Source organism: Gadus morhua, chromosome 14, assembly GCF_902167405.1.
Source record: "Gadus morhua chromosome 14, gadMor3.0, whole genome shotgun sequence".
NCBI lineage: Eukaryota > Metazoa > Chordata > Actinopteri > Gadiformes > Gadidae > Gadus > Gadus morhua.
Window position 1 is genome coordinate 16,679,783 of NC_044061.1, and position 26,747 is coordinate 16,706,529.

Genomic DNA, 26,747 nt, shown 5'->3' on the forward strand with positions numbered 1-26,747 from the left:
GCATTTCGCCGGCACAACACGACAAGAAATGTGCATTTCGCCGGCACAACGCGAAGCATGTGTTCAAAACGCTACCCTGAACCTGTGGATACAAAGGATTTGACTGTGGTAGGAGTAGCGAGAAGTAGCGAAAAATATTCCTAGACGCAAATGGGCGTGGCCTAGGCCAAAAGATGCAGCAGACTCCAGTGCATCTGTGTGTACAAGTTTTTGGACTCTGGGAGGTTCGGTGTGGGAGTTATAGCCGCAAACGCGTATTCCTTGGTATAGCGCCACCTAGTGGCCGGCGTGTCTGGATTTTGTTATCTGAGTAGCGGTGCCGATTCTGGATCTAGTCATGCAATTGGCGCGTGTGCACCATTTACGGTTTGGGCTGTAGTACCACTTTCAAGGCGTGAAGTATAATAATAATAATCCTTACAAAAACAATAGGGATCCAACCTGTTGGCTTGGACCCCTAATAAACTAGGCTACAATAGGCTACTCACCCATTGCGTTTCGTCTCTTTGCTGCGGTTGATTGACAGGTGACTTCCTGATTTTATACTGCAGCGCGGCCGTCGCACCGCCTCCTGTTGGTGCTAGGGGCGTGCTTTTGACGCGCGTAAAATGCGCGCCGCTGCGGCGCCGGTGTGTGGAGGCCTTTATCCAACGCGAGTAACGCGGTTGGTGTGGCCGCACCGTAATACTAACATCTGGAAGTAAAGCAACATCAATTTGAACACAAGAAGCAACGTTTAATTTGAGAAACACATTGTTTGGCAAAAATTATAAAAATATATAAAAAATATATATAAATATATTTCTTTCCGTTTCAAGGCAAAGATGTTGCTAATCTTGCCAAGGGTTAGACCTGATACAAAACTCTGGAAGTGAAGCACCATTTTTGAACATAAGACACAAAAGATACACACAATCTGCCCCCAACAACTGCGGCCAGAATATCACTGTCAATATAGGGTTACCTAACTACCCCTAAACCTACTGCCCCCCAGGTGGACACCTGGGGGCAGAACATCCCCTTCAACGTTAGGTTACGTCACCCTAACACTACTGCCCCACATTTACACCTGGGGGCAAAACAACCATCGATTTGAAAAGAAGACGCAACGGTTATGGTTAGAAACACATGTTGGTCAAAAATTGATTATTTCCCTCTGGCTCTCACCCTTTCGATGGAAACCTGCTACTAAACTTGACCAGGGTGTATAGACCATATACCAACATTTGGGAGTGAAGCACATTTGGACACAAGACACAACGTTTAAGGTCAGAAACACATTTTTGGTCAAAAAGTGATTCTCTCGCTCTGAAAAGCATTAAAATGAAAAGTCTATATTCATTTTGTACTAGCGGAGCTAGAAAATTTTCAGTGTGGTGGCCAGGGTGAGACCAGAGATTATTTTGGGGTGGAACATAAATCTACACATGATATCAGGCATCTTCAAATGTAGTGAATATTTAAGGCATGTACACGATGTAACTCTACATCATAATATTAACTCAGATAGTGGTGTTATTGTCAAATACACTTTTTCTTTATCAATTTCTTGCAGCTATGAGTTATTTTGTTTTTATCCAAAAACATCATTAGAGACTAATCATCAAAAACATTCTGACTCATTTTAAATGTCTCACTTCTAAAGGCCACTTACACACTTCATGTGTATGGATTGAACTCAGATTAAGACAACAAGTGCAAGTTGGTCTCAGCTTTTCAGGTCTGTTTAAAAAAAACCACTAACTCGACCTTCTGATCTAACACTGTAATGGTAAAAAGTGAAAGTGCAGTGCATTTATCAGGAAATAAATTATCCAATTGCAAAAACATTATTTTTGTAACTTTTGAATCCTGGCCTCTTACAGATACAAAATACATTAATTTGCCATAGATTCATCTTATTATAGCCGAATTCTTTGATTATTGTGGTTTGTAAAAAAGCGATTCACAATATCACCAAAATCCAGGGCTTTTGCTCATCTTAACTCTACGCTTAAAACTCCTAGATTGCTGAGTTGAACATCATCCATGGTAGATTTAAGGTAGGTCTTGACCAGTCTGAGTGTGGAAATGCTTCGTTCACAGGTAGCTGTACTCACAGGTATGGCAATGGTACCTTTGCATAACTTGAACAGCTCATTGAATACCTCTTTGAATGGTTCAATGATCTTTGTGAGTTCTACAATATTAGAGGGCATCTGTTCAACAAATGTTGACATAAGAGCCTGACATAAATCTATAAAGTCTCTGCAAAAATGCAAAATTATAAAAATTAAAAAAAAACTAGATCCGCCACTGATCGGAGTATCCCTAAAACACTACATTTATACTTTGATGCATTTGTTGTTTTTACATATACATAACTAGAGGGTGCACTGTATTTAGGAGAAATATTTGGCACCACACATAATTAATTAAAATAATAAAAGCAAAGCATTTGAGTAATAGAGGCCTTTGGTTCACTTTTGTTCAAGGGTGATCGGTTTGAGCCAGTGTGGGAGGCTTTCAAAGATAGCTGCATTAGTTGTAATGCTCAACCATTCAAATGCAGACGCTGAGAGGGTTCTCCATGGTCGGGCTTAACACGACCAAAACAGCTTGACGCTAAATGGAACTCTGTCATCCATCATGACAGTAAAAATGGCTGGCCTGGAACCACAGTGTTTGAGATGGTAGCCACCAGCGTGCTGAAGGCCTCAAAACATGCCACCATAAACAACATCAACTATTATTTCACACACACACGCACGCACACACGCACGCACAAACACACACACACACACACACACACACACACACACACACACACACACACACACACACACACACACACACACACACACACACACACACTAAGAAATGCTGAATAAAATAAATATTTTTGTTTGTATGAATTGTTGAGTCATTTATCAGATCAGACCCCCATCCCCACCGGTCCCCACCCCTGCCGCCGCCGACAAAATCTCTCTCTGAACGAGGTTCAAAACTTGAGAGCCCTGCACATGAAAAGTATACTTGCCATCGGCAATCAAAATACCATGACCAAGCACCACCTAGTAACTCATAAAAGCATAATAGACACATTATAGACAACCCACCAGCCCATCGCCGGCAGATGGGCTGGGGGTATCCAGTCTAGGTGGTTTATGTAGTTCTTCAACGTGGACATGATGTCCTACTGATTAATATTAATATCTAACCCGACGCGAGAGCGTTAATGTGTTTGTTCAGCTGAGTCTGTGGATTTTATGGTCTATGCAGCGTGAAGAGAAATGACAAAAGCAGGACTTTCTCATGTCGATTTCCAATGGAATTTCTAAATCCTCATTCCAGAAACAACTACTCGGAGGAGTTATAGACAAAGCCTACTGTATATGATTATAAGCAACCCTATGTGCAAAGAAGAACCAAACAGAGATAATAATACACATGCCATTACTAGGGGAACGAAGGGATATTCCAGTATTTTTGGACTGTTTTTTTTTTTTTACATAGGCCTACGCGTTGTCCGTGCTTTTAGCATCGATACCTTATACAACAATGATTATTACAACAAACACATTAAGAACCTTGTTCCCGTTTGAGGGTCATTACTTCTGATCACGGCATACAAGACTGTGTTTGGTTTTAATTGTGCCGAATCCGTCGTTCATCACCTGTCAAACCAACGTGCTCCTTTGATTTGGTATTATTTAGTTTTGTCGATAAAGACATCGAAATATGTAACTTAAGCTATTCAAAATACAAATTCTAATTATATATCCGCGTGTTATCTGTCGTTACTTTTATTACGTTTTCTGTTATTTTTTGGTTGGTTAAATATTGAGCTGTTTCTGCTATATATTCCCCCCAGCTTTGTCGCTCTCCGATTGTCCCCAAGCTCTGCTCCTATCTTACTGACGCAAACAGCGCCTCCTAAAGCGCTAACAGACTGAATGACGATTACAGCATATACGCGGGGAGCACATTCAAACCTCTACTGAGTATGATCATCTATCCGATCCAAAAATTGTGCTCTGTAAGTGTTTTTGATATTTATTCCGGGGGTACAATAGTCGTATCATGTTTAATACGGCGAAGCGGACGTTTGTGGTTTGTTTTTTGCTCCATTTGTGGACGATCGTCTGCTGCTATTTAGAGGAGGAGCGACCACGTAGTCTGCTATGCTAACCTTGCTAACAGCCGACCCCTTTGTTCAAGACTTGGAGCTGCTTATTTTATGTGTTTCTACCCGCTATCAGTTCTGTAGTTTGTCCATGAGCGTTGTTTCGATATTATTAAGCCACTACGATTGAGTGCAATTGGCTATTTTCTACACCTCAACTAATAGAATGGAGAAATGTTGCTAATATGCCTCCATTCCAGGCTATCCCTGTGTAGTTACACAGCGTCATTGCCGCGCTCCTTATTAAAGGTTGAACTAACTACTTCTTTAATTACCAACAATTTCGGCCGGTTATACATGATGTGAACCCAAAGTTGGAACTTGTGTGTATTGTTAATTCGAATTTCACCGATACTTTGAAACCGGACTAGCAACACCGTAATGGAGCGGGGGAGGGGCTTTCGAGTTGCTCCATGATGTGTTCTTCAGGGGTTTACTATGCGAGAGAGCCGGTAAAGCTCCGGTGCCTGTGTCTCTTTGTGGTTCACCTACTATTATGGTAGTCAAGCACGTTATTAAACACCAAATACAGGATATATAACTAAAACATGTAGGAGGAGTTGTATATATTTTCCGTCGTCTCTTGGATTTTCTCAACCAATGAGCAATGCAACCCAATCGCGATATTAAAAGTGTTTTGGACTTTTCAGAGACTTAACACCGCCAATTTCTTAATAGTTTTTCTCCAATGTATTCCCCTTTGTGTTTCAGGTAATGCTCTACTGAAATGGAGGATAGTTTCGACTGCGACTGTGGTGAGCTTGAGCCACCTGATCATTGAGGGTGGAAAGACTTGGAAAACTTAAGGTCGAACACATTTCAGATATACAGACAAGTTAGGCGAACTGCAAGGAATTTTTTTTATAAAGTCCTGGAACATTGCCCTTTTGGCACGCTAGTATGAAACAGCTCAGGACCAGTCCCACTGTCAACGTATCTGCCCTTTGAGGATGCACTCAACATTACATTTTCTCAAATTCCACTACATTGCTGTTGTTAGAAGTTTATTTTGTAACGATACGTTTTTTTGCCTAACTGGACGTAAACATTGCTTCCCTTTTTAATACAATGGCAAGACGATTGACCATAGATTAATCTCCTGTATTTGGGTTGTAGGCCTTACGGGGAAGCATATCACCTCTGCAAGGTATTTTATTTACATCCAAATAGGAATACAGAAAGCCACATCATTACAGTTTTTTCATTGGACTTAAACTCTGGTCTTGATTAAAGTTAGTGACTAGGGAGTGGTTAAAGCTCACAACACAAAATGGCTGAAAAGTTTGAGTCCCTGATGAACATACATGGCTTTGACATTGGTCCTCGCTACATGGACCTAAAGCCCCTAGGCTATGGAGGTAATGGCCTAGTGTTTTGCGCCGTAGACACTGCATGTGACAAATGTGTCGCGGTCAAGAAGATTGTCCTTACCGACCCCCAGAGCGTCAAGCACGCCCTCCGGGAAATTAAAATCATCCGTCGCCTCGACCATGACAACATCGTCAAGGTAAGAACTAGGACTGCATGATTCTGAAAAGAAAGAAAGTATAAAACGATTTTCTTATTTAGAAATGGGATCTCAATTCTCCTGATATATATTTTTCAATATACATTAATTGCACTGATTTACCTGATACAGAAGGTAACGCAAACAAAAATATGAAATATGACCAGCACATCAACTTAGGTAAATAAAAACGTCATGATTCTCTTATCAACTCGTGTTGATGAGAGAAAAATATTAATTGGCTCTGTAATTGCCTTGTTCCTCCTCAGCCCCACCAAACACGTGGCCTAGAGTGTGGCACTCGAGGCCATGTGTGCCACACTCGAGGCCGCCTACCATTCACTTTGTATTGGATGTGTGTTTGCATGGGGCAAGGGATTGTAGGAAGGCTATGTGAGGGCGTGTGCAGGCAGGGGGTCGCGGTGCATTGAAAGGGGAAGTGGAAAAAGTTCAACTTCAGTTAACTTAATTCTAAGTTAAAGTGTCTTGCAGCACGTTTTCAGCCATGCGATTTTGACAACATTCAGTGAGTACTGGCGGACTATACAGACTTGTATTGAATGTCATTTCCTGGTTTTACGCACTTCCATCGCTTTACGCACTCCAGACTACTCCACACTAGAGGGTGCGGGGCGTTGCTACACCCGTTATGATATCTGTGGATGAGCATCAGGGATTTTCTGACTTTATCTTGGCCTATTACACCTGTTATATTGCTGCTTCTTGTGATATTTTATGTGTTTATATAAATGTGTGGTGTTACCCTGCAGTGCACTTACTATGGCCAAACACTGCTTGCAATGCACGCGAGTGCAAGTGCCATGCGCACGTTGGAACCTAAAAAACATCCATACCATTGAATCGAGATGGCGATTTTAATACAAATTAAAGCTGCAACCAGCGTTTTACAGGGGCCAAGCCCAAGCAGAGCATTAAGACCCTGATAGACCATTAAGACCATGACACAGACCAAAGAGACTCTGACGAAGACCATTAAGACCTTTTTTCGTTTACATACGGTTGACAACGCTGGAATAGCCTAAGCTTGGATCTTGTGATGGGCGAACAAACTGTCATGATCGTACGTCGCTGAGGAGTTATGAGTCTTTAAAGTTTTCAATGAATTGCTTTAGTGTCCCCTATCATCTTATTTTTATGAACTTGGCCTTGTTAACCTGGACCTAGTCTTCTTCGCTTTTGCTCATTCGCGTAGTCGAGCAATTGCGCACAAATTGCACTTCAAAGTGGACCGGCCCTCTTCTTGATCTCCAGTCCCTGCTGCACAGCGAATCCAAATCGCCAGCAGAACAGACTTGGGGTCTAACAACGTAATATAACCGCATTTCACATTAATCTGAAATATCCCGCTACTTTGATTTTCCCTTGTAGGTGCGTTGGGAGGAGGAGCGGGCGAATCCGCTCTCAGTGCGTGTGCATGTATCAGTGATACGCAGGTTTATCCAATAAGTGGTAGTTTACCCGTGCACCAGGTCTGTAACGATATGCGTATCGAAACCGAAATCGCAACACTCAAAGCCACGAACCTGTCTCGCGGTGTGAGAAGGCAGAAGCGCGATACGCCCTTTCTAACTTCCGGTCAAATGGAAATTTGCTAATAATTTGTCTAAATAATAGTCTGCTGACACCGCCCCCTCTTATCGATGCCGTAAGTCTGCGACGAGATGCCCTCTCAGTGATGACCGCTCTCTGTGGCCACGGAGGATTGCATTTCTCCACAGCCGTCGAAGTCCTCAAATGCGATATTAACGACATTTATCCAGAGTGGGCCAAGCGTGAAAAAAAAATAGCCTGTGTGATCCCTGTCTCTATTGTTTTGTGTGATTTGACCGGCAGTTGGTCTGCTTATAGGTCGGAATGAAGCGGCCACCGATTATTGACAGGATGGGTACTTTATTCTACCGGACTCGTTAGTTTCTTCACCGCCGGAGACCGTCCCGACCATCTCCGACTGTTGGGAGATATATTAATAATATAATTATTATTAATATATAATAGGGGTGCAACGGATCACAAAGCTCACGGTTCGGATCGGGTCACGGTTTTTGAGTCAAGGGTCGGATCATTTTCGGATCAACAACAACAATGAAGATAACAAGACAAATGTGACTTTAAATAAAATCTTCAACTGTGTAAAAACAAAATAAAGTGACAAATTAGTTAATAATCCTGCTTCCTTTAAGCATGGTCAATATTTAAAAAATGTGCAATCTGAGGCATTATTCCAACTTCATTTTAACATGGATAGGATAGTAAATAATCCCTAACCCTGGATTTACAATTCAGGATGTCTGCATTGCCTGGGGAGAGTGTAGACTAGAGTCTACACTCCCCCAAGGCAATGCAGACATCCTTATCTTCTTTTTTTTTAGTTTGGTAGCGAAATACAGTTTCTGTGGTGTTTTATTTGGCATTTTGTAAATCCATTGATTTCGGTTGGGAGACTCATTGCTCATTGCAAGGGGGGTTGGTTGTAGTCTTTTCGCTCGGTTCTAGCCCTACTGTTGATACGGCGAACCGAGCGAAAAGACTACAACCAAACCTAAACATGTCCGGTCCGGTTCCGGTTTACGTTCAATGGGATTTACGGAACACCAAATAAAACACAACAGAAACTGTATTTCGCTACGATACTTGATGATGTTGTTAATACCGGAATTGTCCTCTAAACATGCGCTGATCACGTCAACGCACAACATTTTTTTTTTATCAGCCGATCCGCGGATCATTTGCGTCCCGAACCGTGATGGTTGATCCGTACGGATCACGGGAAACCCGTGAACCGTTGCACCACTAATATATAATAAGATTCATAATATTCCGGAGGCGCACACAGCTTTTGGCCGTGATATCATGTATTATATTGTAATGTTCTCAAATACGAGGCCGAGGAAGTGTCTAGTCCACGGTTTAGAAATGTTATGTTAATAGGCTATTACCTCCGCCATGTCCTACAACATGCACAGTAAAGTGACCCATGGATACTATGAAAAGTTTAAACAGATTTATTCACAGGCTAAAGCTGTTAAAAATCAACCTTGGGAAGATGAGAATATTTTATACTCAAGTCTTCGAGTGATTGCCTTGTTATCCAGCGCGGCTGATATAAATTAGTGACGTAACATTTTTGTCTGTTATTAAGCCGTTTATTATCTTTTATTTGCCTCGTGCCTGGTGTAAAAGGGCCTTCACACTCATGCTTTTTTTTGTTTGGACATTTTAGGTGTTTGAGACGTTGGGCCCCAGTGGTCAAAGGCTAACGGAGGACGTGGTGTCTCTGGCCGAGGTCAACTCGGTATACATTGTGCAGGAGTACATGGATACGGATTTGTGTAAGGTGCTGGAGCGGGGCCTCCTGTCCGAGGGCCACGCCAGGCTATTTGTGTACCAGTTACTCAGGGGCCTCAAGTACATCCACTCTGCCAACGTGCTGCACCGTGACCTCAAGCCCGCCAACCTGTTTGTCAACACAGAGGACCTGGTCCTGAAGATTGGCGACTTTGGCCTGGCACGTATCATGGACCCACACTACTCTCACAAGGTAGGATAGGCAGCCAGATGGCTATTGCTAAATGTATTGTTGGTGTATGACCACTTGCTGTGCTCTTTTGTCCTTCCAAGTTTTCTGTAATACATTCTTTCATATCTGACTCTTTCGAGTCTATCACGCTGTCCAAGGCCATAATATAGCGTTAGTGTAAATGTGTATTGCAGTGGTGTAACCCATCCTTTACACTCAGAGTTTTTGGAACGATCGCTGGAAGCAATATCAGCCGATAGTGATCACTGGGTCTATTTGCAGCCTTCTTTTTATCATGTAATCAAATTCAATTGGTATATGCAGCGGTGCACATAACTGGTACGCATGTGCGGCCATAACCGGGGATGCGTAACGTCACTTGTGTCACTACATTACTTTTGCGTAACTTACGGGAGATCGAAAAACGAAACGACAAAATACATTGAACAGCTACTTGTGCGTTTGCCACCTGCAAAAAGGGAGAAGAAAGGGAAATGGAGCAGAAGAAAATGGTTTTTTTCGAAAGAGTGGCACCAAGATGTGCCGTGGCTCAAAACGAATGATAAGCGCAATAAAATGTGCGCTCATGTGCGCTGTGCAATGCGCACACACTGGAGAACTGTGTAAAATCAGCTGATCGCAACGTTCCTTTTGTCAGATAATCAAACGCTCCGTGGTCGAGCTGCTGCAGTTTGATAAAAAAAAAAAGGTGACGCAAAAAACCTCTGTGAAACTGGGTACGTTTCATAAGATGTTAGTGTGGAGCTATGTCTGGGGTGCGTACCAAACACCATCTCCTGGTACTCAACTGAGTAACTCTATAAAGAAGTTATGCGCACCCCTGGGTATATGTATATCGGCAGTAAGGAGGTCTCCAAGAGTTTTGGTCCCGCTATGACCACAGGTCGTTGTCAAACCTTAACAACTGTGCCCCTCACCCTGTTTTCTAAAAAAAATAATTTCCTCAACGACCCATAAGGTCCATCAGGATAGATCTTGCTGTACCCTGAAGGTTTTTGAAAACCTTTTATTAAAAAAAAAAAAAAAAAAAAAAAACCGACCTGTACAACCAAATTACCTGATATGGTCCACATACTCCTTAAAACTGTACAACCTTATGGTATTATTTTGGTTTTGCTTACGTACAATTTTTAATATGATGCAATTGAGCTGCCAATATTCACGGGTCAATTTCAAGCTTCCACTGTTCCAGGTGCTTAGCTAGCTATTATTTATAATGGGAGTCAATGTGGGAAAAACTTAAACTTCAACCCTTCCAAAGACGAACGACTCAGTTGTCAAAGTTGTTTGACAACATGCTTAAGCATGTCTCTAAAAAGTAAAGCACCATAACTCGCAATCAAATAAAAACTATCGGCCACATTGCTCCATCCATCACAAGTCTGCTTCAAAGTGGCCCAGGGACTAGAAACTTGACTTGCTCGCTCATTAGCCTTGCTAGCTATAGCATGTCAGCATGCTCACGGATTATTGTGTACAAGATGAGTTGGGTCACAGAACCACACGCGAACATGATGTATTCAGGTCAGACAACACTATTTATACCAAGAACAGCAATTCACTGGCATCTTTCCCAGTCCACACATAACATACAAACTCACGTGCAAGGTAGTTAAAATATAAATATATAGGAAAATATGAATAAAGGGTCAGTGAACCCAAACCAGTTGGTTTTATTTGGCCGTGGTAATATTTCTTCATATCCATGCCATTATTTCATAATTTAGAATTACAGGTGTAAATTGTTTGTTTTTGCTGGTCTCCAACAACCAATAGCCCAAAATAGTAATAGCGATTGAGAAATATGTCCATCATAGTGATGGAGCAATATATCATAGTAATGGAGCAGTATAGTGATAAAGATATAGTGATATATCCATAGCAATATAGGGAGTGGAATGATTTGCGAACCTACATAAGCACCCCCCACCCCCCCCCAAGTTGTCTCCTCCACTTTTATTTGTCCTTCCTTCTTTCATCTTGTGCACGCGGAAGGGTTAGCCTTCCTTCTGGGATAGAACATTTGGTGTGGAAAGCTTATTTTTGGTCAAGGGGATTGGCTGCTGATTCTACTCGGCGTATGATTGTCATGCCACCTTTTTGGGATATTATTTTGCTTTCACACTCTTCTTGAAAATTTGTCTGGTTTAATGGATGGTATGTTATTTAAGACCCGTCTGTTCTTATATCTACATGTGTTGGTCAGTTTTGTAATCGATATATGGTACATTTGGAAACATTTTAATTTAACTGCCGTATTCTCTGAAGGGGTGGGGGTTCTGGGCTGTCTTTGTTGGGTTTAATAGCTAGTGGTTTGAGAACACATAGAAATGGTTTAGGCAAAGGGCAATGTTGTGCTGGCAGAAGGGGAAGAGGACACTTATTCTCTCCTTGCACAAACATGCATCCTGCATTCCCAATAACTCCTGCTCACACGCACAGTTTTGACCCAATTTCCCAGCTGGCAACAACGTTTTTTTTTTTATTATGGCCCAATCAGGCAAAGCCCTTTTAAGCTTAAGTTGCCTTGAAATGTTTGCTTTGTAAAGTGTTTACCCTAACTAATCAAAGCCTACTTACTAATTAGAAGGCTATCCATTTGGTTTCCTGCTGTCAATAAACGCACTACTAGGCTTTTCAAACATACATCAAAGTCTGACCTTCTCTGAATTAATACCCAGTAGGGTTGTATGTGTAAACAACATTTTCAGAATCCGACCCTGCAGAGTATAACCTAGCAGGCTCCTAATGTAAAGTCTGGAGAATCGGAGAGCCGGGAATTCACAACATGCGAGTGGGCATGTTGCTGACGATGATGTTTCTATCATGCGACGGGCACGAAAACTGGAGCACGGAATTTAGAAGCTCTGTACTTTCCTCATCTCGCCTGTATTTTGCATTACAACTCTTTCTACTCCTCTGTTGATATATTGTGTACACGTCCAAATAAATTGAATATTTCTATACTGGGGGGTTGCCAGTATATTTCGGTAGACTTCAAGGATACTAATATAGGTACTGCTTATCGATCCGTTATTTAAACGGTAATCGTATTGTTTGTTTTTGTTTTTTAGAAGAAGAAATTATTATTTATTTTTTCTGATGGAAGATCCGCATATGTCTTTTTACTTTTCTCATCCAGAATGTTAATGTATGTAAACACATACAGTGTTGCACCGAATAGTGTTATAACAGGCCGATTCACGTACCACAATGCAAGTAAACATTGGCTTGTATCTCCGACAGCTATTGAGATGAATGGTCAAAACATACAACAGATAGCGATAATTATAGGTCTATGGTTTACCACTTTGGATACAGTAAGAACACTGTTTTGAGAAACGTACATACGCTGTTGCATCCACCCTGTCCTACAACCTGTACTGTGTTGATGAAAAAGATAACCGTGTGGTTGGTTAAAGGGTTATATTCGCTGGGTAGAGGCGTAAAAAATCGACCTTGTGTGCGAATAAAATATTTATTTTTCGCAAAATTTGAATTAATTGGCAACAGTCCATATCAACTCAATGATTTGTTATTTGTATTATCTCATCCAACAATCGCGTTCAATGTAAAAGCACCTTACAATGTGAGTCAGTGTGTCAACACGGCTAATTATATTAATGCCGTCAAGAGGCTTTTTAATATAAAATCCTTTTGTGCCGAATATTTACTTGGCAAGAAAGAAATGTTTATTGGTTCAATTCCCTCTAGTGCAGTGTTTCCCAAAATATTTTTATTGGGACCCACTTTTTAAAATTACAAACCATCGCGACCCATTTCACATTAGGCCTTATCTATAAAATCGTAAGAAGAACACATTTTTGAATAAATTAACATTCCTTTTAGTCCCTGAATTCCGCATCCCTTTATATATGAACTTAAACCAGCCATTTCGAAGAGATAAATCTCAACTTTGTTTTATGCATTTGTTATTAAACATCATACACGTATTAAATTCTTGATAAAATAAATAATAAATGAGGCCAAATAAATGCAATCAGCCGGAGTTAACGTCTCATTGTTTTTATATCCTTTCATCAGTAAAACAAACACAATGTATGTTGTGTTTGAATTATGAAAACTATCACAAACATGCTTCTTGTTGATTTTTTTGGTAATGCTCCTTTGTACTTTTTTATTTTGCAACCCAATTCAAATCTCCCGCGACCCACATGTGGGTTGCGACCAAGTCTTTGGGAAACTCCCCGTCTTTCCATTTTATAACGTAGCTCAGTTTCGTACCTGCAACAGTGGTTATTTGAAATTGACCCTCTGACCTAATTTTGTTAGCTATCAAAACAAATTACACACAAACTTTAAGGCCTCTGGGGTTCTTCTTGCATAAACTAAGATGCCTAAGCCATTTTAATCGAAAAAGGAGCTTATGGGTCCAAAATGCAAAAAGATTCAGCATCTCAAATGAGCAAAGACATTTTTTATTTGTATTTAATAGATAATAGACTTAAATAATATACTTTATTTAAGTCATCCTCTCTTTGCGATCACTTTGTTTTAAGTCTTGGTATACCAAGTGAATAAACATTAGAAACCAAATTATATAATGAAGACTGCCTTCTTCACCATCTGAGCAAAGCTAATACTGCCAAAATGCTATCCGTACGACTTTAGGGATTTTTCGGTGCATAGTTAACAAAGTTATACCCGGGGTATGCAGCTTCAGAAGGGTTGTCCGGCTGGGACATGTCGCGGTGGATAAACCCAGGGGAGCTCCTGGCGATACTCGTGCCGTAGCACGGGATGAATTTCAGGATCATCTGCATCTGCTCCAGCTCATAGGTCCCTGGTTATCAAGGACAGAGACCTCTAATAAAATGTTCTGTGCACCAACAACCCAGGAGACCTCACTTGGCCATCTTGGTGTGTTTTTGTCGGAATTATAACTATTTTATTGGGGCCGGGATCATTCTTCCAGCCACTTGATTTGGGCGGCATCGTGTGTGTGTGTGTGTGTGTGTGTGTGTGTGTGTGTGTGTGTGTGTGTGTGTGTGTGTGTGTGTGTGTGTGTGTGTGTGTGTGTGTGTGTGTGTGTGTGTGTGTGTGTGTGTGTGTGTGTGTGTGTGTGTGTTCTACTGACGGAGGCTGTACATGGCTCCTTCAGTTCTGTGTCCGGACCCCATTGCAGCGGAAGTCTATCACATGCATGTAGTGTTTAATCTGAGCAGTTTTGCTTCCTTATGAATCTATCCACTATTTGTTTGCTTTCATATTCAACCTGTGTTCTTAAAGGTTAATTTTTGGGTTTGTTTTTGCCAATCATATACTTTACTATTTGTTTAAAATCAGCCAAAGTTTAGAAAATCGAATGCGGCTTACTGTGAATTGAGACGCATTTCACTAAGGAGCAGGTAGAGGCGTTTGGCATAGTGCTCAAGGGCGCCTTACTGTGGACATGGGGAACGAACCCAGTACCATTTCAGCTGGAACCCACTAGAAATACCATGCGGAGAACCAGGTTATTATTTGAGGCCTGAATTTACAGTGTTTCCCCCCCATTCAGGGTCATCTGTCTGAGGGCCTGGTCACCAAATGGTACAGATCTCCCCGGTTGCTGCTGTCCCCCAACAACTACACAAAAGCCATCGACATGTGGGCAGCTGGCTGCATCTTCGCCGAGATGCTCACGGGGAAAACGCTGTTTGCGGGTCAGTGTGCTTTGCTCGGCTCTCATTCTCTTAATCCTCTCACCCCCATTGGAGAGGCTTCACTTGCAGCATGGACAAGCTTGGGTTTGCTTTTGACTAGATGCAGTGCTCCACTATCCAAAAAAGAAATTTAGCCATTTGAAGTAGTTTGTTTCTTTTCTTGAAGGGACCTCCCTACTTTTGGACCTGTGCAGCTTTTATTGATAGAACAGTATGCCTAGAAATAACTTGTATTTGGGATGAGAAGAAATGTATCTTCTTAAATTAATATATTTATGACATTTTAAACTGTGTCCATGTATAAATAAATATAATCAGTGTATTTGGTACGACCCTCTTAATGTATATTATTTAAGGTCAACATGGGCTTTCAAAAGCCTTGCTCCACATCATATGAAGAGAGTGGTTCCCTTTCTCACCGTCTCTGTCCTCCATCACCAGGGGCCCATGAGCTGGAGCAGATGCAGATGATCCTGGAATCAATCCCTGTGCTACGGGAGGAGGATCGCCAGGAGCTACACGGTGTCATCCCAGTGTTCATCCGCCGCGACATGTCCCAGCCACACACCCCCCTTGTAAAGCTGCTGCCTAATGTCAGCCCCCAGGGTATGCTCGCACGCACACGTCTGTATATATGTGTTGGTGTTGGCAAGATCCTGGATTTTCTGACTTCGATACAATACCTTGAAAAATATTGAATTTTGATACCAAAGAGAATACATGGCACAATAGTAAGTGTAGGGGTGTACGGTATAAACGGTTTAGAGCGTACACCGGTGTGAATTTGCGTTACGGTAGGGATTTTGACGTTAATATGTGACCTTTAGACAGTGTTCTGTGTAATGCGTTGCAAAGTAAGTAACACGTAACATAGGGTGAACATATTTCCTGAAACTAAAACGGGACACTTTGCGTGTGACCGTAGTGCTCGTGCATGTGAGGTCATAGAGGCAGAAAGTTTAGCCCGTAGGACTACTGCTCATAACCGCCTCATTGGGAGATATCATGTATTTTTCTGGCAGGGCCATTTATACCTTTAAGAGAAAATATGAAAATACATTGAATGAGTTTCGTGTGGGACTATCATAATTTTCATTTGGGGACGGCCTATTGCTGTGGAATTGCGGACAGGTGTCATCAAAATTGACCCATTTAACAAGCAACATCTTTAAAAGAGAATTTCACCGTTGTAGACATGAATCTTATGAAAGTGGGTCCTATATAGTTGAATAGTAACATAGATTTCTAATTTGATGCCTTCTTGACAGAGAAAAAGGCAGACAGTGACTTTTGGGCGCTTGTGAATTGAAGACGACAACTCCCACCTTGCCAATCAGCGTTCACCCCCTGAGGGACGTAACATAACAGCCAATCAGCGTTCACTCCCTGCAGTCCAGAGTGACCTATAGCATGGAGGAGAAGCGATTGTTGCTGTTGGCGGACTCACGGAGCTCTATATCTAAATAATATAATATATAATATATAGGTATCTATATAATATCACGGCCGAAAGCTGTGTGCGCCTCCGTATGATATTAGGAATGAAATACTGCGTCGGGTTCTCAGACATCTGATACTTCCACAACTAGTAAAGACTCGTAGTGGGGGTTATCTCGGCCAGAGACCTGCATGGGTTCGTACCCGACGGGTGACCAACACAATTTGGATGAAACAGGTGAAAAATTTTGTACTGTGTCGGACATACTGTGTTGGTTATTCAGGAGCGGAGGAGTCGACTAAAACCGTCCAGAGTGCATGATGTGCTTTTTTTGCGCAGCAATCTAAAGCACCACGCCGAACAAGAGAGAGTATAATTCCTCAGCGTTCTACCTAATGTGTCTAACTTTCCTTCGGATGTGGGTCCGCCGTCGCTATCAATTTATAGCGGGTCGGGTGGGGAACGTAATGGCGGGTACGGGTTTGCAAAATAAGACCAGTGTATTGATTCTCGGCCATGGCGGAGAAGGATTGTGGGGAAAAGACGTTGTCTTTGATTCTCTGAAGTCCGCGACTTCAGATTGATGTCGAAGGACCAGAGACGTAGGAGAACCCGACACAGTTGTTTATTCATGATATCATCCAGAGGCGCACACAGCTTTTGGCAGTGATATTATATATTATAGATACTATATATTATATTATATCATTTAGATATAGAGCTCCAGGTCTCCCGGCAGAGGACCCCGGTGCATTCGGTCTAAAACAAGCACTAGGTAGTAGGTATCCTGCTCGCCTTTGAAAAGATGGACGCTCAGGCGCGCTGATTTGGAATGTGTGACCTCCTCTGCCTAGCCCGCCGAGAGAGAGAGAGAGAGAGAGAGAGAGAGAGAGAGAGAGAGAGAGAGAGAGAGAGAGAGAGAGAGAGAGAGAGAGAGAGAGAGAGAGAGAGAGAGAGAGTGTGTGTGCACTGTAACGCTAGTGTTGTACACTTCTTTGTTATTTGGATAACCGTTCAGCTGTTGGTGTTATGGCGAATAACACGTCGGTTCTTTGACGTCTCTGGTATTTCCACAACGAGACTGTAGTTTGGGTTATCAGCCATGGTTGAGAAGGAATTGGGGGATAGGAACTTTGGCTTTGACTCCCTGAAGTACATGAACCACGACATGGAGGAGAAAGGGATTGTCGCCCGGGGTTTTCTCCCTCCGTAGCCCTGCTGCGCACGGCCGCGAGGCACCACAACCGCAAAGCACCACCGCCACGAAGCACCACCGCCGCGAAGCACCACCGCAGTCTACTTCAGATTGATGTGGACGTGGAAGAACCAGAGATGTCAGAGAACCTGACGCAGTCGTTTGTGATTCATAATATCGTCTCGAGGCGCACAGCTTTTAGCTGTGATAATATATATTATATGATATAGATATCTATGTACAATATGATATTATTTAGACAAAGAGCTTTAGAACTCCCGCCGGAGCACCCGGAGTGTTCTAGAATATTTACAGAACACGGCTAAAGGCTGTGTGTGCCTCGCCATTGCGATACATCCACTGTAAACAGAGCGCATGGTACCGTGGCCGCAAGCTGCTCAGGGCCACACCCCCACCCTCCTCCTTGACCCGCCTCTCCTCATTTGCATTAAAGCTACAGACACCGAAACAGCGAGTTTGGGGAAAGCTCAATATGCGACTGGCTCGTAGTGGTTGTAACTCTCGGGTACGTCTTCAAATACTGTTTTAGGGGCCCACTAATATCTATATTAAAGCATCCATAAAGTAGCATGCCATGGGACCTTTAATGATTGGGCCATTATAAGACCATGTTGCCCATGTAATCGCTGACAACAGGGGACATTTCATAGTGGTTGGTGGGAACCAGGACGTTTTATCGTCGGGACTCGGGACATGCAACTCAAAATTGGGAATCTCCCGCCAAAACGGGACATCTGGTCACCTTAGCGTAACCGTAACGGTAACTACTTCTTCGGTTAAAAAGTAAAGTAACTTGTTATTACCGAAAATTTGGTAACAAAACCGTTATTTTTTCAATTCGGTGCAACGTCACTTTTCCCAGGGACTGATTTTTTTCTATTGCAGTTTTGATCAATAAATGTTGTTAAAATACTTCTATACTATGTGACATATGTCCTAAAAATACAAAAGTAATAGCTGCCTAACGAGTATTATGCCCCTTCAGAAGCATTTATATAGGAATTAGAAGATCAAATTAACATTAACTACACCGTGATATATCCTTTTTTTCCCATGCCGTACAGCCCTATTAAGGGCATAGAATTCTAGAATTGTGAACATCTTTTCTAGGCCTATTTTCTGAAAATAATTTACCCTAAGTAACTCCACAACTGCAAGGGCTATTATTGGTACCAAAAGAAAGATGGTTGTGCAACTGAAATATTCAATCTGGTTAGAGTGAATAAAGCTAAAACACAGCATAAGTGGAAGATTTATTTTCCAACTGATTTAGGGTGAATACAACCTTATGCATTAACATTTGGTAGCCCTAAAGTACTATGAAACGCATACCGGTAGATATCTTGAGAACCCATTTTACAATTTAGAAAATTGCCCCTCTATTGAAAGGCCAGGGCAAATATAATTGAATGACACCCAGCCAAACAATCGCAATTGCACCATTTGGCCACCAGATGGTGATGAAGGACATGTGTTCTGATTTGAAGGCAATTAACCTATTTCCTCAGAAACCCGCTATTTGCCATTGATTGTAAACGGCAGGTTTAGTTCCAAAATGCGGCACAACTTCGAAGACAAAAACAACAAAGGTAAAACATAATTCCTGGTTATAAAAAGATAAGGGGAAGTTTGTTCTTCAGAGTGAATCAGAGTGGTATGGTTCGGACTCTTGGAATCAGTCGATGCTCAGCTTTCGTATAATGTATATCGTGAAGAAGATTGCTATTGTGCGTGTGCACAGTTATGAATTGAGACTAGTGATGAATAAGTGCGAGAGGCCGTACTGCGAGTTACAGGGCTCCAGACTTTGACCAAATGGTTGCATTTTGCGACCACTAAATTTGCCCTTTTTTATTTTGACACGTTAAACGTGGAAGGGGCGTGTCAGTAAATCCGGAATCTGCAGCAGGCCTCAATGAGTGTGAGAAGGATGGGGAATGGCCACTGTTAGTGGCTAATGTGTGGAGGGGAAGGGTCCTAGATCTTATACGTCTGACTCAAACTATTGACTCGTACTTCCGATCTTCAGCTGTGTGCCAATGCCGGTGAGAGTCCTGTACGGGTCTTATTTTGCAAACCCGCACCCCCAATACTTAAAACCGCATCCGATCCGTGTTCCGACATTAGCGCAAATTACATCCTGCACCCGACCAGACCCGCTATAAATTGATATAGATGACCAACCCACAACCAAAGGAAAATTAGACACATTAGATGTAAAGCCGGAGAATTACACTATCTGCGACCGACCCGCACTGTTCAGGCGTCCGACCCGACCCGCACCCTTGTCCAACACAATTCATCCAAATTGTGCGGGTACCCGAACCAGTGCAGGACTCTGCTTCAGGTGCCATAAAGGGTTTTTCACACGGGAGGTGTTTGTCACGCCTGGAGAGGCGAGTGGGCAGAGAGTTGAGAGGCGAGCGGGTAGAGAGGAGGTGCAGCGTCCTGTAAAGCGGCACAATGACAAGCGGGCGCACTCCCGTGAAACTGTCGTTCTGTTCCGTGTTCGTCAAACGCATTCACACACACGCGTGGAAACCTTTGGGATATATGAGAATCACAATAAAATGTGAAACTGAGTTTGAAACAGCATATTGGATCTGCATCTATTATGATAATATTTATTAGTAATACTATTAGTAATAAAATCTGTTTACTCGGTCGGAAAAGAAGGTAAAGCAAGAAAGCGCAGCTGCTATTGGTGTATCGATACTTCAGAGATGATTATTGAAACGTTCATATATTCAGTAACGATATTTGACAACAGGAATATGTATAAAGTCAGATTTGATTGTTTTGAATCTGTCTGAGAGCATTGGCAGAGAATGCCCTGTCCCAAAAAGTCTGTAATCTGGTGCAGGGGATGGCCAGCAGGTCCTTCTCAGAAGACCACAGGGAGCGTGAGCGAGTGTAGGGGTGGAGGAGATCTGTGAGGGATTGGGTTGAGAGTCCATGTAGAGATTTGTAGGTGAGCAGGAGAATTGAAGGTGATGCGTGACTGGTAACCAGTGGAGCTGTTGGAGGATGGGAGTGATATGTTGCCAGAGCTTTGTGAGTTCTGGACGTATCAGAGTCTGCCAAGGGCCTTGGTGGGCAGTCCAGACAGGACCCCATTCTAGAAGTCCAGACGGGAGGGGATAAAGGCGAGTGTCTCAGTTACTGAATGTGTGAGTGAAGGCCGGAGTCGTGAGATGTTTCCGAGGTGATAGAAGGCGGATTTGGTGTTGCTCTTGATGTGGGACCGTAAGGAGAGAGTGGAGTCCAGGATGAAAATAAGATTATGTAAAAGAGCTGCCATTATTCAACCAATCCCTAGTCTACTTCAGAGAACCATAGAGGCCTAAAATGGTGCACATGAAGGACCACTCCCTTTAAGGTACTGTGGATAGTTTTGTCTGGATAGCTAACAAAATGATGTCACCTGGTCAGATAGTGCTACAACAAAACGGATTTCCCCATGCTGTTAATATAAATAATACGAAAACCTTAGAGGAAAAACCGACTTCCAAAAATGCAGTTCGCAAATTTGCTGCTTAATCGAACAGGACTTGACTTGATGGCAAATTATCTTATCTAATCACGCGCCACTCACAAATCACCAAACACACTTATTTGGCCACGATAAAAGATTGAGATCACAGCACCGTGCCTTCATCTTTAATTCACCCCTGTTCTGTTCACCTTGCAGCGCTCGATTTCTTGGAGAAGATCTTGACCTTCAACCCCATCGACCGCCTGACGGCGGAGGAGGCCATGGCCCACCCCTACATGTCGGGCTACTCCTTCCCCCTGGACGAGCCCATCGCCCTGCATCCATTCCACATTGAGGACGAGGTGGACGACATCCTGCTCATGGACCAGAGCCACAGCCACCCCTGGGACAGGTACGAACACACACACACCTGCGTCGCCTACATCTTAGAAAAATAATTATACATTGATAATGGACAATTTGAAATCCATTAAATTGGTTGTTTCTGACCTCAGGTACCATGACAGCCAGATGTCCGAGGTTGACTGGCATCTGCATAGCACCCACGACCCAGACGAGGTGCAGTTGGACCCGCGGGCCCTCTCTGACGTCACAGATGAGGAAGAGGTCCAGGTGTGTAGGAACACACAAAGTACACAACAAAGGAACCCCTAACTTTACCCTGTTACGGTGAGTGTGTGTGTGTGTATCTGTATTTGGATCCTAAACGGTTCTGTCTGACGCAGGTTGACCCCCGCAAGTATACTGACGGCGAGTGGGAAAAGTTCTTCGATGAGCCGTCTTATGACCACTCGTCTCTATTCCCGGTGGAGAGCCAGTGGCACGAGGATGACGAGGATGACGACCACCCCCACCACTATCACCACTACCACCACTACCACGAAAACAAGTACTGTGACCAGGAGTGCGGCCGCAATTGCAACTACAAAGCTGCGTCCCCCTCCTACCTTGACAGCCTTATCTGGCGCGACAGCGAGGTCAACCACTACTACGAGCCCAAGCTTATCATTGACCTGTCCAACTGGAAGGAGCAGCAGAGCAAGGAAAAGGAAGAGCGCAAGGCCAAGAGTAAGTGTGAGGTAAATGGCCTTGTCAAGGCCCAGATTGCCCATAAGGAGGGGCTGCAGGACCAGGGCCCCTTTGAGAAGGACAGCGAGCAGGAGAAGCACCAGACGCAGGTCAACCCCACTCCACAGAACCCGGGCTTTGACTTTGACTCCTTTATTGCTGGCACCATCAAGCTCAGTCTGCAGCCGGAGCCCTTCCAGGAAGTGGGCCTCCTCAACGAGCTCAACTCCTCCGTCTCCCAGCTGGAGGCATCACGCTCGGCTTCTGTGCCCAAGTCCATCAGCCAGGAGAAGGAGGAGAAGTGCCTTGTCAACCTGGCACAGCTGGGTGGTGGTGGGGGGCCTGGGGAGACGGCCCGGCCCCTCAACCCCTGGGGGTGCTTCGGAGGTGGAGAGCCGGCAGACGATGGCGGCCGGCCGATCAATGAAGTGTGCTGGGACGTCGGAGAGGAGGAGCAGAAGCCGACCCCGTACACAAGCTACCTGGACCGCCTGTTCAGCCGAAGGGAGGACGGCGGGGCAGGGCAGACTCCCGAGGGCCCCCCACCCCCTGAGGAGCCGTCGGAAGACAAAGAGCGTGAGGCGTGCTTCCTGGGTAGCAACGACAAGCTGGATTTTAACCTGCAGCTGGATTCTCTGGATCTGCCCGGCTTCAACTGCTCAGACGACCTGCCGCTGAAGTCCATCCAGGCAACGCTGGCACCAGCTGCCGTCAAATGCTCGCCGCAAATTGCCCACAAGACCTACAGCAGCATCTTCAAGCATCTAAATTGAGGAAGATTAATGCAAACAGGAGGCACATTTAAGAATCTCCACACAGTGCAAAGTCTAGGCAGTTATATTGGTTTTTTTTTATCATAGTAATGTATTATTTTACTTGAATCAATTCATTATGTTTTAATGTATTGCATTTATTTTATTTTATATAAACTTAATAATTGACCACTCTGAGCCTTTTACAACCAACCTTCGTGGGTTTCTGTCCGTTAATGCCCATCAATAAACTTGGTATTCACACACAACCAAGTACTGTAGACTGGCTAAGAGGAGGAGGAATAGGAGAGTTGAGGTGGTCTAATGCTCAAGGCCAGGATGGGAGACATTGCATTGATATAATTGCCGTGGAAGTTCTTCCGAACCCAAACGGCTTTATTTTAATTTAATTTTTCTGGTATGAAAGACATGGTGATCTTTTTGTTTCAGTGCATATAACTTATACTTTTCCCAAAGAGAATTTTCTAAACAGCCCTTTTACATACTGTAAATTGTTATTTTGACACATGATGCCAGCAGCAACACTCTTGTAGACGTGTAATTGTGTTCTCTACCTCAAGGTGAGGGCCGCGAGACACACGCTTAGTAGTAGTCGTGCTTTCCACTCGCATCCCGTCAGCACAGAGGTGTGTGTGTGTGTGTGTGTGTGTGTGTGTGTGTGTGTGTGTGTGTGTGTGTGTGTGTGTGTGTGTGTGAGAGAGAGTTTAGCACAGTGAGGTAGACACTTATTTATTTTGAGAAGACAACATGCAATATTTATTTTTAGGCTTGTTTCATTCATTTTTCTGCTCCATGTGGTTTTATTGGACAGTTGGGTAGTCAACCTTCCAGTTGTTGTGATTACATTATTTTTGGTAGGTATTTCTCATTTATTTTCTTTGGCTTCCAGAAGAAATTGAAGCCTTCCATCTTCCATCAGTTCTCCCCCAAATATTCATCATTGTATTTGTTTTTATTCAATTTATTTGGTGCATTATGTATTTCAATCATTTTTGGAGAAGAGTGGGCCTAGAAGGAAGGAGAGCGGACAGTGGCCTGTAGAGTAGCTCCAACAAGTCTTAACTAAACAAATTTAAATGCATTAAAACCGAGTGCATGGATATTCAGAAAGTACAAAACTAATTGTGATCATTCATCTTATTTCAATTGTATGTTATTTTATATATATATATAATTCAATTTTTTGACGTATTGTGAACTAGATTATCTTTTTTTCATGCCTTATAATGCTGACTTCAGATTATTTTTTAAATCATCGGTTCCCCCAGTTCTGCTGAATCTCAATAAAAATACAGGCAAAGTGATATGATTTATTGTTATTTGACTTATTTAGTTAACCATATCTACCCTTTACCCAGTGTCATGGTGCAGCTCGGGTTTCTGGTTTTGAAAGTCTAGCAAGAGGCCCGCTCAATGCCATTTAGCCTATTCAAGGATCCATTTAAATGTCCTCGAAGGCAAGACTAGATTACACCCTTGAGATCCAAGGCCACCAACCTCATTCAAATGTTTACCGGTGTAGTAAGTTACCTTCTGAAGCCGACTTGTGGTTGATGGAATAATGTTCAGTAAATTGAATATCTAGGATTTATCAAAAAAACAATTCCAGAGATCAAGTGTTGCAAAGGTCATGAAGTTTTTTCAAATGTTGCTGTACAGAAAAAAAAAACCTGACGGAATTAATTGGTTTAAGAGGGAAAACCGTTCTGCATGCGTAATGCATGTACACCAAGTTTCAGAATGTTTTATGGATCAGGGCGGACATGCTGATCGTTTAACTTTGACCACGAATTATAGCGCCCCCTTTGGGATTTTAGGTACCAAATCTTTTGGGGACATGATTACCGAGGATACTACTGTTGTACATTTGAGTTTTGCGCACTCGGTAAATAATACTCAAACCACACAAGGCATTCATTGAGTGCCAAAAGTGGCATCCGAATAGGCCTACATCCCATCGACTTGCAACTATTCTAATCTTAAATCTGTATGTTTTAAAAACATCAGCTCGTTGCATAGTGTCTGCACACATACTGCATGTGGAAACAACGGTCAATTCATAGACACAGGCCTCTGTAAATGGGTTGTGACAGACTCTCAGAATGTTCCGTTTCAGAATGTGTCCATGTAAATGTGCTTAAGCTACCGGTCGGGAGTGTCTCTAGACATGGCCGTGAGACCCACTACAGTTCATTATAGACTTGGACTGAGGCACCTCAATCTGGACGTCATCAGCCCATCAATAACACTTGCTCTAACTCACAGCCAAAGAGTGCACTGCCAGGTTTGTAGTGCACATCTCGTATGACAAGGGACGTTCTAGGGGTAGGCCTACCACAGGAAGATTATTTCAAAATCCTAAACCCCATGGAGTGCGATGAAACTGGCTTGATGTTATATAACAGGAGAGCTCTATTTCATCGGGAATGTTCATCCAGAACAAAATGCTATTAAATAGGAAATAAGTTCAGTAGGATCGGAGCATAAAGGTAAAAAATGTGCTTAGCTTTGTCATTCAATCCGATTCCCAAAAGTAGCGACTAACAAAACCTGAATGTCTGCATAGTTCATGATTTGTGATCACTTGAGATATATTGCCATACTTATAGCAGCAGGGCTTAACTTACTTTGGGCTTCGTGTTTTTGCATGATAATACAGATTCATCACACCACCCTCCAGTGTGGACAAAACAGGTGTGGTTCTGATCTCTACTTGATCACAGTCTACTCATGACCTTAAACTGGTTCCTGCCCTTGTTAACAAAAGATGCAGGTAGAACAAACATGACGTCCATTGATCTCTCTGTCTCTGTCTCTGTCTCTCTCTCTCTAACTTTAAAGGGGTAACTGAAGCCACATAGTTTAATACATGAAGAAATGTTAAATGGCTTAAATCAAGTGAAGGGAATTGAACCAGGTCTAAGCGGAGTAAACAGACTCGTAGAGACGTGACTGTATGGTATGAACTCTGCTCCTTTAATCGCTTCCGCTAATCGTTGCCTAGGTTACATACAGAACATTCCAACCCCGTATTAATACATTTAATAATAATACATTTAATTTAGAGGCGCCTTTCAAGGCACCCAAGGCATAAAGTTACCATAAATCGTTTAAAAACAAGACATTGTGGAAGAATAAATAAATAAAACAAAAACAAGACAAAACAAACAAACAATCAAGACAGTGATCAGTTAGACGTTGTGTGCGAGTTTGAACAGGTGAGTTTTGAGTTGTGACTTGAAGGTTGTTATGGTGTCTGACTGTTTTATGTGTGTATTACAACTGATACTACATCTGTATTTGTATTTCTTGAGCTTTCCTTTTTCTTTGATGTTAATTAGCTTTTTCACCTGCTGTTTATATTTTCTCTCTTCATGAGCCCTTTCAATTTCCTGCTCTTCAGGTGCATATGTTAAGATAATGTCCCCCCCTCCCTTTCTTTGTCCTGTGTGCCCACGACTTACAGGCAGACCCCCTGGGTCGGGTGAACCCGAGCTGGCAGAAGCTGGCTCTGGGGACGTGGAACGTCACCTCACTGTGGGGAAAGGACCGGAGCTTGTGAGGGAGGGGGAGCGCTACCAATTAGATCTGTCTGGTGGGGCTTCCCTCTACGCACAGTCTTCAACGGTTGTTTGTTATTGGACTTCTGTGCTAGTCATGGATTGTCTATAACAATCACCATGTTCGAACATAAGGATACTCATAAGTAGACCTGGTACCAGAGTACCCTAGGCCGAAGATCGATGATCGATTTCGTGATCGTGTCAAACAATCTGAGGCTGCATGTTTTGGACAATCGGGTGAAGAGATGGGTGGAACTGTCAACCGACCATCGTCTTGTGGTGAGTTGGATCAGGGA

At 42.9% G+C, this 26,747-nt stretch overlaps 1 protein-coding gene across 1 annotated transcript; it reads left to right on the forward strand.

The window, feature by feature from the left end:
* The first annotated feature begins 3,879 nt into the window (after positions 1-3,879).
* On the forward strand, positions 3,880-24,192 carry mapk6 (mitogen-activated protein kinase 6). Its single transcript, XM_030377043.1, has 8 exons — positions 3,880-4,018; positions 4,877-5,672; positions 8,914-9,231; positions 14,753-14,897; positions 15,339-15,503; positions 21,243-21,438; positions 21,542-21,659; positions 21,773-24,192. The coding sequence occupies exons 2-8, from the start codon at positions 5,436-5,438 to the stop codon at positions 22,886-22,888; spliced, it is 2,295 nt and encodes a 764-aa protein (XP_030232903.1). The 5' UTR covers positions 3,880-4,018; positions 4,877-5,435; the 3' UTR covers positions 22,889-24,192.
* Positions 24,193-26,747: the final 2,555 nt, after the last annotated feature.

Coding starts and splice junctions, on each gene's coding strand:
- mapk6 (XM_030377043.1), top strand. CDS start 5,436: ATGGCTGAAAAGTTTGAGTCCCTGATGAACATACATGGCTTTGACATT. Junction 14,898..15,338: donor GGGGAAAACGCTGTTTGCGG/GTCAGTGTGCTT, acceptor CTCCATCACCAG/GGGCCCATGAGCTGGAGCAG. Junction 21,439..21,541: donor CACAGCCACCCCTGGGACAG/GTACGAACACAC, acceptor TTCTGACCTCAG/GTACCATGACAGCCAGATGT.